This window comes from Mugil cephalus, chromosome 2 (genome assembly GCF_022458985.1).
Source record: "Mugil cephalus isolate CIBA_MC_2020 chromosome 2, CIBA_Mcephalus_1.1, whole genome shotgun sequence".
Lineage (NCBI taxonomy): Eukaryota > Metazoa > Chordata > Actinopteri > Mugiliformes > Mugilidae > Mugil > Mugil cephalus.
This window is the reverse complement of record NC_061771.1, coordinates 11,337,587-11,350,158: the sequence shown is the minus strand read 5'-3', so window position 1 is coordinate 11,350,158 and position 12,572 is coordinate 11,337,587. Positions and strand designations below refer to the sequence as shown.

General features: G+C 43.7%; 2 protein-coding genes across 2 annotated transcripts; both read right to left on the bottom strand.

Annotated features, from left to right (window-relative positions):
• Window positions 1-860: 860 nt before the first annotated feature.
• cxcl18b (chemokine (C-X-C motif) ligand 18b) lies at window positions 861-2,443 on the bottom strand. Its single transcript, XM_047578656.1, has 4 exons — window positions 2,245-2,443; window positions 1,958-2,072; window positions 1,770-1,862; window positions 861-1,336 (listed from the first exon to the last, which is right to left on the bottom strand). Exons 1-4 carry the CDS (start codon window positions 2,315-2,317, stop codon window positions 1,258-1,260), a joined length of 360 nt encoding a protein of 119 aa, XP_047434612.1. The 5' UTR covers window positions 2,318-2,443; the 3' UTR covers window positions 861-1,257.
• Window positions 2,444-5,774: 3,331 nt separating this feature from the next.
• On the bottom strand, window positions 5,775-10,519 carry si:ch73-6k14.2. The gene is made up of 2 exons (XM_047578754.1): window positions 10,118-10,519; window positions 5,775-9,340 (listed from the first exon to the last, which is right to left on the bottom strand). The coding sequence occupies exon 2, from the start codon at window positions 9,316-9,318 to the stop codon at window positions 8,917-8,919; it is 402 nt and encodes a 133-aa protein (XP_047434710.1). The 5' UTR covers window positions 9,319-9,340; window positions 10,118-10,519; the 3' UTR covers window positions 5,775-8,916.
• Window positions 10,520-12,572: the final 2,053 nt, after the last annotated feature.

The window sequence follows — 12,572 nt, the reverse complement described above, 5'->3', positions numbered from 1 at the left end:
TAAACACATCTGCCATCTGACTGCTCGGTGGCGTTTCCATTAATGTTGCAAATGTCCCCACGTGAACTTGTTTTCAAGTGTTGGTCTGTCTGAACAGTCTGAGCTCCAGTTCAGTTTGTTGTGTTCAATTAAATTCCAAAGTCCTCCCACGCACTCGATCAAAACACAGATACAGATATTTATTTCGCAACGTGTGTCGACACAGGAAATGGATGCCATGGGCAGGCGATCTATTAGTCTCTTATCGGACCTCTTTAAAAACTTCAGTTTCAGACCCCGTGGAGCAAATTAGGCCAAACTCATAAAAATTGTTTAACGATGTTGGAGAGGTTTGAGACTCCAGCAGCCACGCGAGAACCTGATAAAAACGTCTTTAATTTTTATCATGTGCTCACATCTGACCCGGCTCCGTCTCTCTTTGAGATCTGTTTACTTCTGTGCAAATGTGACTCTTAGACTTTAAGAGTGTTTCCTTGTCGCTCATAAGTGATCACTTTTCACTTAGGTCACAGATGATTCAGGAATCAGGCATCTGCAGCTGCTGCAAACAGCTGTGGTCAGATATCCTCGCAGGAATCACTTAATTGTTGTCTTGCTGAGCCCCCTTCTCCCTGAGGAGCGCGGCATTTTTCTGCGACGCCAATTAATTTGCCGCTCCGTGCGACGAAGTCGCGTGTGACTGCCCGGTTGTAGAAAGAGAAAGTGGTGAGTAACCGGTTTTATTTGAGAGGGCGAATAAATGCAAACACATGGTTCGCACGGACCTGGCGATTTCTTCGCCACAAAGGGATTTGAATATTTGGTTTTGTTGCCGTAGTTTCAGTCAGAAGTTGAAGAAGAAAACTGAAGCAACAGAAGAGTTGTATCAAAATCGGTTTTATTTGTCTGTCGATATAAAAACATTTGAACAATAAAAACTTTTAAATAAATAAGTCAACATAAATAATACTGACAAGCAAAAATATATAAATGTGGGCATGGGTGCATTTCATCAGTGGTGTTCTTACACAGACTGGCTGCTTTAGTTACTTTACATATGTTAGTCCCTTTACTCCAGCTTCTCTCCTTTCTGTCTTTTCCTGCTTTCCTGGCTTGTAATCACCAACCCCCCCTCATCCAAATCCCCCCCCCCCCCCCCACCCCTACCCCACCCCCGGCATTCTTCAGCTCTCAGTCTCATTTCTCAGTCCTCTGCAGTCCCTGTGCAGGAGTTTCCGCAAAAAGCTCTCTCCTCTGCGTTCCTCGCGCTGGTGGGCTTCAGTCCTTTGAGGCTTTGTCCTCTGCCCTCTTCTTTCTTTCGATACACTCCATCTTGCGGCTCTCGTCTTTGTTTATCCTAGGAAGAGCGAGGGAGAAAAACTGGATTTAGCCCCGACGACTAATGCAAAACATCTGGAAGGAGTCACGTGTTAATGTGTCATGAGATTTGGAGAGCTGAGATCTGCAATAAAACCTCTCGGATCTGGAGAAAGATCACTCTTGTCTTGGGTTTCTTTTGGTAATTTTGGCTCAGACACTCAAACAAATCCATCCTGATTATTCAACTCGGGTTCAAGTCAAACATTTAATCTGCCGCTCAGTCAGCAAGCGCAGCTCAGATTCTCTCATTTGTGTGCAGCTTTTAAGAAATAGCATTTCATATTTTTGGGTTCAGCATCAGAAAATCAGCAGAGGCGAGCCGCCGTTGCAGCACGAGCTGATTGCTAAAAATGTTTGTCTGGATGTGGGAGATGTTGTGAGGCTTGTGTTGTTTGGATCATTTGCATTACCTTTCCCAGCACCTCAGAAAAGCCTTGGCCATCTTCCCCTCAGTGTTCATGCAGATTCTTTCAGTGGAGTTGTTTGCATTGCTCTGGGTTAATCTGAGAAGAAAAAAAAAAAACATGAACGGTGAGCTCATAGATGTAAGGGGGGGGAAAAAGGGTTCAGATATGTCAAAACATTCCTCTAAACTTACATGACTTCAGTAAGATCACACCCAGGACGTCTTTCAAGGACTTCGAAATCTGATATGTTGCCCTTGACAAACTTGACCGTGTTGGGACACGAGCAGCGTCCGAAGAAGTGTTGCGCTGCAGGGGAAAGTTTAGAGACAGAGGTCAGACGTGCAAGATCAGCGAACAGAAAACAGCCCTGACACAGTAGGGTAAACGTCCATTAAACTGCAGTTACGGGCTATAACTGCATGACTTTTGCAGGTTTTTGCAGCGTAACACATCCTCCAGAAACAAAACGGTCACTTACCCTGAGAGCACTCCATCCAAACCGCAGCCACAAAAACCAGCAGAAAAGCGCAGTTCCTCTGTGACAAAGCCATTCTTCAGCCGACAGACAAACAAGTCCAGAAATCCTTCTGCGGAGAGAGCGAGAGTGAGAGCTTGAATCCGAGGAATCCGCTCAAAGTGAAAGGAGAGGAGTGAATGGGTGTGCTGCTGTGAGCTGCCTCTTCAGCTTTTATAGTGTGGGGCCGAGTGGGATTTCCCAGCTTCCCGTCAGGCCCAACCTGAGAGATGTCCTGGAATCTGGAATTTCCACACAGTGAGCTAAGCTTGTTTCAGAGAGAGTTTAGATAAAGTGACTCTGGATTCCTGACGTGGGTAGCTGGCCCCAGAGTGAGTCTTGAACACGGTGACTGGACAATATATTGAGCTGATTAACACTTTCTAATAAATCTTTTCCAGGCAAATCCAGTGTAACTGGGAGTACAGTTGCATAATAAAGACCCTGGCAGATGTTCTTCAGAATTTGTTTAGGGGTTATCAGCAACTTGAGGTGAGGGGGTTTGTTTCCCACCAGGGCTTCAGGCAGTGTTGCCAGACTCAACTGACAGATTCCAGCCTCAAAGTACGGTGCAGCCGAGAGAGCTCAACACACGCGCCTTCAGAAAACACATGCACACAGACATAAACAAAACTTCATCACCGCAAATACTCAACACCGCAGCAAACAGAAACGCATGCCGTCACATTATTTTAATCGTTATTTTATCTGAATTGACAAATTCTAGAAAACTAGAACTAACAAACAAAACAACCCATTTCTGACAGCGGTTCAACAACTTCAAAAGTCAGAAAACTTTTAATAGCGAGTGCATCCCAGCAGGTTCCCCTGGAAACCTCTTCACTTCATGCAGTGCCTCTCTGTGGCGTTGAGTATTTGCAGCAAATGTCATCTCATTGATGAAGATGTTTTCCGTTTGTGTATTTGCTATTAATCATAGATCTCCAACAGGGATCCGGGACCACCTAGGCATTCCACGGAGGTACTGCAGGTACTGGGTTGCAAAATATTTGGTTGATTAGATATCTATATATATGTAAATATATATATTTTAAATTTCTCCCACAAACTTAAATTTCTTTAAATACACATAAACATGAATCGAACATATTTTAGCAAAGGGATAAATGGAGGCAGAAGACGTTATCTTTCAATCAACACTTCAGCGATAAAGGAGTTGTCTCAACAGTGCACACTTTCACACGGAGCGCCTCACTAGACCTGTCAATCTAAGCCTCCTGTACACAGTAGGACTCGCCCATATCACTGCTCAACTGAGCTCTTGGCAACCATACAAATGTTGCTCAAAAACCACAACAACTCGCACAAGAATACCCAAAATCAGGGAAATCCTCCAGAAAAACAAACCCCTAATTTCGTTCACCCGCTCAACGTTATGTTGACATGCAAAATGAAATGTAAAACCACCCATTCTGTCAACACCGACTTCCACTTTAGAGCAGTGTCTGGTGTAGAATATTGAACAGAGAATGCAGTTTGTGCCAACTAAATTTAAAGATTAGTTGTCTGCATTCTTCCAGACTGCTTACCCCTTTAAAGATTTACTGGAAACGACAAAACACAATGACACACCGTGGCGTCGCAGTGGGAAGAGGGGCGGGAGAGGAGGCCCATTGTCTGGAAGGAGGCCAGCCGACGGAGCGGCACCTGTTTCACGGAGGCAGTGGAACACTCACTGCGGATAACGGTTCTGCTCATGTGATCTGAACTAATCTGCCCGTGTTTCCGGTATTTACAAGTCTGCTCGCGTACGGTGTCATGCTGTGGCAAGCATCGTCCTGTGACTGAATAGCTCACAGCGTGTGAACTGCTCACTTTCCCACAACTGCTAAAACACATTTCACAACAGGTAAACGTCTGTCACTCATACTCTTTATCTGAGCATTAAACAGCCTGAACCCATTTCAGGTGAAGGGGCGTCTGCACGCTTCACCGCTTTGCTTTTCTTTTCATCTGCAGGTCATGAGGCGAGCAATGAAGACAGTACCTGCATTTAAATAAAGTTTGTCTTAAGAGACAAATTACGCTTTTCAGTGGAAGCAATGTGAGACACTTGAAAATAACGGATGAAAACGTACTGGTCCGTAGGTCATAAACTGCCAAACAGGCTGATCAGTGAAGTACATTAGCATAGACTAAAACCTGAGCCAGGACGGCTAGCTATACTCTGCCCATTTGCCAACCATCGAGCAAATCTGGATACCAGACTCAAAGATGGCTCTGCTCTCGTCAATAAAAATTTCTTAAAAAGTACTTGCACACATACTCGGCAGTGTTTCCCCGCCCTCCCCAAGGGCACAACAGCATGCTATCAAGAAAACAACACTCACCTTTCTAGGTTGCAGAGCTAGACCAACTTCTGCACCTACACTGTGTTTGAGGCAGATAGTTGGTCTGGAGTCTCTCTGTTGGGAACTGATCGTGCTCTGGGACAGATCTGCTGAGCCAGTGACGGGGGGAATTGCAGAAAGGGCGTTCCCGTTCCACTTGTACAATAAACTTTTATATCGATACGTCTGAAAATTCCATTACCAGTTTTTTGTGGCGATATTTGTTTTTGTGCATTTCCAGGGGTAATGGAAATGCAGGAAGTGGTAGACAGAAGAGTAACAGTAATGGCTCGATGGGGACAGCCGGAGACACCGCACTGAGCTTCAAAACCACTCTTTGGGATGGAGGGTGGTTCGTACATCTTTATGTACAGTCGCTCCTCTTAATACATCCACGGCGTTAAATTCATGTCATGTTTTTAGAGATCAGAGCAATAAAGGGGTTACTGGTGTGTGCTAGTCATGCCGGTAGAATAGTTTATAGTAGTTTTATAGTAGTAGTTCATAGTTTGAATCATTTAATTCCTGAATATGGGATGAGGCCTTTAGAAAAAACTGGAACGTGTTCAGAGCTTTCCTGAAGCTAGTGAGCCCAGAGAAAGTATCAAGAATGCTAACGTGGCTGGATTACAGGAAAATTGAGACTAGAATGATTTGAACAGATTTAATATCTCCACGCGAACACAGGACAAACTTACTCCATGTTGCAGCAGCATCGGTTCAGGGTTAAAATGCCTGGAGTGGTATTTCTGCGGCCTCATTTTCACCTGTTAACAAACAGATGAGTCAACAAGTTGCCGACATATTCGTACTCGTAACCACATGAGAGCGAGCTGTCATTGACAGCCTTCACTCTGACCAAGCAACACAGAACGGAGCGCCACACGCCTGGCGTAGACAGTCCTCTGACAAACCCAAATAGCTGAAGTCAGGAAGCTCACTCAGCTCTCACAGCTGCATCCTGCAGTCCTGCAGAGTCTGTGATTGCAGAAAAAGAAACCAAAAGAACAAAGAAAAGAAAAAAGGCGAACAACAAAGCTCCTCGTTTGGCTCGCTCTTTCTCCTGTGTCAGGTGACGGTGGACGACAGTGAATGGCACACTGCAACTTGCTTTATGTCTCCTTCTTTTATTGACAACTTTATTTCAAAGTCGATATGATTGCACAGCGTATTACAGGCAGGCAGTTTAACAGATCATCACATTTAAATTTTTACAGTGTGTTTTGAAAGCACCACAAACATTAACAGCAGGAGGTGATCAGACCTGAGCGTGACATTTATTAATTTTGACTTGGTGATATCTTTATCTCTGTCAGTGTAATAAAAACACAGACTGAGGTACGGCCTCCTCATGAATTACGGTGTTGTATTTCCTGTAAGAAAGTAAATCTTCAACAACCAAACTGCCTTTGTTTATTAACCTCGTAGAGATGGGGGCAAACCTGAAGTTTACTGAGTTTAACTGAAGCCAATGAACCTCTCAACAATCTGCTACCCACTCAGTAGTAGCAACACACTAAGAATAAACACAGCAGCCCACACAACCGTGTCACTGTTTATTTTCTACATTTCATCGGCCTTCGCAGCAGCGGTGCTTTGAAAGTTAGCATATTGTACACAGACGTAAAGCTGCAGCAGCAGATTTTAATTCATGGAAAAGCAGGAAGTGTGTTTAATGTAGTGACACACCAGCAGGAAAGTTCTCTCCATGTTGCATCTTAGCATTTTCCCTTCTTCGTCTGTTTGGATTCATGGCCCACAACCTCACCTCGTATGGGTCAAAAGGTTGCACTACAACACGCCGTGAAGCTTAAAGCCAATAGCCTGCTGGTGCATACACCAGTCAGCCACAACATTAAAACCACTGACAGGAGAAGTAAAGAACACCGACCATCTTGTGACAATTCGACAGTTCAGTGTTCTGCTGGGAAACGTTTGGACCTGGCATTTATCTGGATGGAACTCAGATATGAAGCACCCACTGGACTTCACTGGAACAAGTCTGATCCACAGAGGACCCTCCCCTCAACCCATAGGACCCAAAGGTCCCCGCTAACAACATTTTGCACCACAGGACACCCTCAGGGCGACCCGTGTCCATTCTCTGTTGTGTCACAACTGTTTTTCTTTTGTGAAGGCACAAGGAAGATCTACACAATATTAAGCAGTATACGCCTATATAGTACACCACTAGGTGACAGTAGTCTGAATTTATTATTCAAAAGAGAAAAAAAAATCAAAAGGACCACCTAGAGCAACAAATTACTGTTTGATTTGTTGTGCAATGTTTTAGACGAGCCATTTAGAATAATCTCTCTCACCGACCACTGATTAAATGTGCCCAGATGGCCGGACAGCGAATAAATTCAGTAAAAGTTACCAAATCAACACTAGACGGCAGACAGAAGCAGTTAACTCAACAACATGCTGGAGCACTAAGGAGTCATCCGAGTTGCGTTGCCTGCAACAGGTCAGAGCTAAAAACAAGGCAGCAGCAGGTTTTCTCATGAGCACTGTAGAATCTGGAGTACATATGAATGGCAGCCACGCTGAGATGGACTTGTGCAGATCAGCAATGCAGTGCTGTGTATTGTGAAATAATGAGATCATACAAAGTAAATGAAGTATAACTGTTTTATTTTGTCAAGAAACTTGGGAATTCATCCAGACTAAAAACCTGCTGATAATCATCAGTAAATCCAGTACATGTCCCGACTGGAGCCTGGCGGCCTGCAGCGACAGTCCTGCAACTGTTTAAAGTTCAGTTACATTTCAGGAAGATGATTTGTAGACTTTTTCGATGGATTCTGGTGATATGACTAACTTCTAGCGGTATCCTCCGACACTCTGCTCCTATTCCTGCAGCCATCTTTGGCTCCATTTCTTGCTCAAAGCCACACTTCAGTGTTTACACGCCACACAATCGAACTCTGGCTCATCGGCCTCCTCGGACACACACAGCGCGTCTTCCTGCTCGCAGTAACTCACCGATTTAATGAGTTCTGGAGAAGAGGCCGTACCTGGCCTTCACCATCACCATGGATAAAATTTCAAAGAAAACATTCGCTGAATGCAGAGCCTCTGCTGAAGCAGCACTTCCCTGCTGCAATAGGTGTTGCGCAATCTAAGTTCTGGCTCTGACTCATGAGTCTTATCTATAGCAGTAACTTTAAAGACATCCGTGACTGTCATAGAATTTTATGACGACTCTTCCCAGTTCTGTGCAATCGCTATCCTGCGGGGCCCTTCATGTTCATGATCAACGTATGTGCGTGAGCAATCTGGGGTCAGTCAGAATAAAACTCAGAGGCCTGTTCACTGGAAGTGTCTCTTAGGGGAGCGCCACTCTACTCCTCCTCTCTCTCCCACCACATGATTGTTGGAGGCAAGTCAGGCGAGTCCTGCCAAGAGCCAGCTGGAGTCAGTTTTCCCTCAGTCGCAGAACTTCGGGGAAAACGAAACTAAAAGTAAACGACTGAACATGAAGCATGGCCCCTGACAAGTCACAAGAGGCAGTGCAGGATGTTTACACGAAGAGTAGCTGTTAAAACTTTGTTTGAGCTTGAGTAAAATGCCTTTGAAACTATATCAACATATCTGCAGCTCAGAACCGTGAATACATTAAGACTTGTGCAAAGGAAATTTGAGGTACTTCCTTTTATAACTCACCTTGGTTCCTGCACACATCTGGCTATTAAATGAGATTTAAAATGTCTGAGATAAAACAAATCAAAGAAAGAAAGAAAGAAAGAAATACAATATTTAAACATCCTCGGTTTGGGGCTCTCGGCAGAATTCGAGGAGGGAATGTGTGAATAGTTAAATTGGGAAGTGACATCTTCAAATTGTTTGGGGCCTCTGTGGTGGCTAAGAGGCAAAACTTTGCAACCTAAAACCCAGACAGAGTTTGTTTTAAGGTCATATAATGTCCTAGGGCCCAGCGCAGCCGCTTCCTCTTCATTAATTAATCAGTCTTTTGTTAATAGTTTATAGTTTCAGGCTCTTCAGTGGAAAACATCATGGAATGTGACTTTAAATATTTGGGGTCAGGATGGAAAGAAGCCTGGTGGAGGGTTTCAGCTGGCTAAAACTTGAGGCGACTCGGCTCATTTGTTTGTCCTGCCCTTGATATTTTCCTTTACTTATCTGTTGTTTCATGTGTTGCATCCATTTAGCACTTCAAAGACAATCTGTATGACTTTTTGGTTTCTTACGAATGATAGAACACAGCACGCTGCAGGGGTGTCTGAGCAAAGGAAATCAGTCCACTCGCTCATCTCCTGGCTCACACCAGGCCTGCATACAGAGACTGTTCAGCCAAGATGTCCAGCAGTGTCTGTCCAAAGCGCTGCGGCGCGTCATAGTTCGACTGGTCAGTCAAGGTGAGCAACACGTCTGAAAGGTCGACTGGAAGCCAGGGGGCGTAGGACCTCGAGGAGTTCGGAAACGCCGGCGCAGTCAAAGGTGCAGCTCGGAGGCCTCGCGTGCAGACCATCCAGCGGCGGTGGCCTCTGAGGGGCCCGTGGAGCGGGAAGGGGGCCGGCTGGGAGAGCTCCTTGATGGAGTCCACGTACTCGTCCAGAGTGTGGTAGGAGGAGTCCAGGTCTCCGTCCTCCACGTCGCTCTCCTGCATTTCACTGATGGTTGGAAGTCGGTCCACAGTGGAGCGCACACATCTGGGCTTCATCCTGCAGGGGAGAGTGGGCCTTCTGATGAAAAAGAAAAAGAAGAAGAAAGATTGTTTTTGGCCATTGTTAGGTAAAGAAAACAAACAAAAAAAACTATGAAATACAGTTTAGCAGATCTCTGGCTCGACAGATCTCTATCATAGATCTCTATCATATGCCATAGAGGCATATGAATAAAAACACGTAGAAACAGTGGTGAATTGAAGTGGCATATGAGTAAATCTGAATACTGTAATCTGATTATTAAAGGTTTAAACTCAGTGAGGCTGCTGTGGTTGTGGCAAATTAGAGAAATGGGCCTTAAATGGCCTATTTAAGTTCTTATTTCTGAATTTCCAACATGAAAAATAGAGACCGCACTATACAAATGTTTTATTTATTTAGCAAGTTTGCTTAGTGACTATCATTAGTCAGATTTTTGGGCAGCAGACAGTTTAAGTAGAAGTATTTCGTAAACATAAGAGAGGAGGAAAATGTGAAGAAAACTGTTTTCCACGTCTAGACAACAGGCAACAGTTCAAGTGTTAAATGGACCCATCTCCAAATCTGAAGTTGAAAACAAGGCCCACTTTCTGCAGTAAATTACCTTTGTTTAGATGAAGCAAGACTTGTGTTCTTCTAAACAAATGAAAAATGCTTTCTCTCTCTAAGCACTGCCAGATTATGCAACGTTCTTTCCCAGACTTGTCCAAGTAAACTACTGGAAAAGGATTAAAATTGTTCTTCTGCAACACGGAGGTCTAGATGCACTTTTAAAGCCACTACCTAGTTGTTTGGGTAAAACACAAACAGACTCACCTGTAATTCCTACTGATGTTTCTGTGTTTCTTCCAAAGCTTCTTCTTCTACTTCTTCTTCTTCTTCTCCACTCAGCTTTTAGCGACGGGTGTCAGCTGTGCGTCGCCGCGGTTCCCAACATTTACAGAGTGTGTTACGGTGGAACGGAGGTGATTGTGTGAGCACTGTGAGAGGATCAACCAGGACAGGGGAGCTCCTACAATCCATTAGCCTGCGAGGCTAAGAGATCCAATTATAGCTGTTGGAGCTCAGAGGGAAAGTCAGGCCAGTCTGGATGGACTGAACCTCAGGAGGCAAACATGGTGGTCAGAGGTGACGAGGTGATCAGTGAGCGGGTCATCGATAATTGAAGTGAATGTTTGTGGCTTCGCTGCAGCTGGTATCGATTGGATGAGGCTGTGGTTGAATTCGTCAGTCTATGAGGTTCCTCTGCCTCTGATAACCTGAATAGAATTTATTGCGCAGCTTTTAAAGGCAGAGCGACTCAGGTGACTCCTTAGTGCTCCAGTGAACAAGGCGAGGACAGTTAAATAACAAAGACACTGGATTAAACTATTTCTGTTTGTTTCCACGTTCACGCTAATCACCAGTCAGTTAGGTTATGGTGCACCTGATCAGCTTAGAGTAATGAGACAGAACGCTTTTAGCTCCGTGTTAGAAAGTTTCCAGGTTAAGATATTTCTGGCATTGGCCGGTGAAAGGAATGGGGGAAAGAAAGAACGAATTCATTTATAATACATGTATAAATAGGAAGTGTCTCATCACTCACTAATTTAACCTGAATTTACCAATAAATCACTTTAATTTCATTGAATTTTCAGATAAATAAATTTGATTTATAACTTAATCAGTTTATCTATTAGTTATTAGTCGAAACTATAGTTGGATCCCAGCCAGGGCAATTAAATGATATTTTCAAGCAAATTTAAGACATATGGGGATAATAATTAGTAAGGTTATCCTTGATGCCTGTGCTGCTAAAGGCAGATATGAAAGGAAAACAGAACCAGTTTCAATTAATTCCAGAAACCAAATTCAGTGTATTTGGACCACGTTATAATAAAGATTAATATATTCATTATTTATCTGTTGTTGTCATTGGTCAATGGGTCTACACATAAAGAGCCTCAGAAAAGGTCAATACTTTGGTCAATTCAGAAATTCCCATCATTTCCGAACTATCAATATAACCAACTCTACAGTTAACTAATAACAATGAAAAGGAAATTTGTCAAACGTTGAACTTTCAAAACATTCGCACACAATTCAAGGAAGACGTGTTACTGTGTGTAAGACAGTGACTTGAGAGGGAACAGTTTGTGTGTCCTTTTCATATGAAGCCGGTCACTTGAAAGGAAACAGAGATGACTGTGAGTTCCGTGCAAGGAGGGCAGTGCCTGTACGAGAAACCTCGATAGTTTAGAAGATAACAAATCTATGAAATGAGTGTAGGGGAAAGTCCGGTGTTCGGTACAGTCTGGGACAGTTAATGAGATTGTCGTGCAACTTAATTTTAACATAAACATACCCCAGGGATTACTTCCTAAAATAGTTAATTAGATCCAGTTTTGATAACAATTAATCTTTCTTTCTTTTTTTACTTTGAAATAAGTAATAGATTACTTTTAAATTTTTTTTTTTTTTTTTTTTTTTTTCCCAAAATCTGGATTTATTATCTATTACACCCACTCTCTCATCTGTGCTGCTTCTGTTAGTTTTGTTTTTCGTTCACCTCAGGTCAGGTGTGTCTGATTTATTGGCTCTCTTCCCCTCTTCCTCTCATGTCTAGGTGGAAAATACCTAGTCCGTGGAACTGCGCCTCCGCTACGTTAGCTACTCACAGGATAACACAATAACAGAGACACAATCTACAGTTCGTTTTCAAAGGACGTCCACTGCTATTTTCTCAATGTACCTGTCAAAGCTTTTCACAATTTTCACAAAGTTTCACCGGTTACCTTTCAAACAGACGACATCAGTGACACCGTCAACGAGCACTGAGTTTAGGAGAAGCAGGCATGTCCGTGAGCATGAACTTTACCATGAACATGTTTTGGCGGCCACATCTGGAAAGCTGCGGGAGACCCTTGTCCCATCAAACCGCCACAACTGTCTGTGGTATTTTTCAGTTGAACACAGCAGCGTTTTCTTCGTCTGACTGTTGCTTCCAGAAAGTGATACGTCGGGCTGCAACAACAAATGCGGCTGTAGTGAGGTCTTAGTCACTGCTGCTGAGCGGACTGTGGCTGCAGAGGAAGGCATTCTTCAGCTGTGAATTCACCCACTTTCATAAGACCTCTGCAATAAACACAGCACATGTAATTGCTGTGTTTTGGTATAAAACAACTGATACAGATAAAAAAAAATACCCCTGCACGCACGTCGGATAGTCCCAAAACCAATCATAAAAAAACAAGTATGTGACATGAAGTGGTTACCTGCGACTACCTCGCTG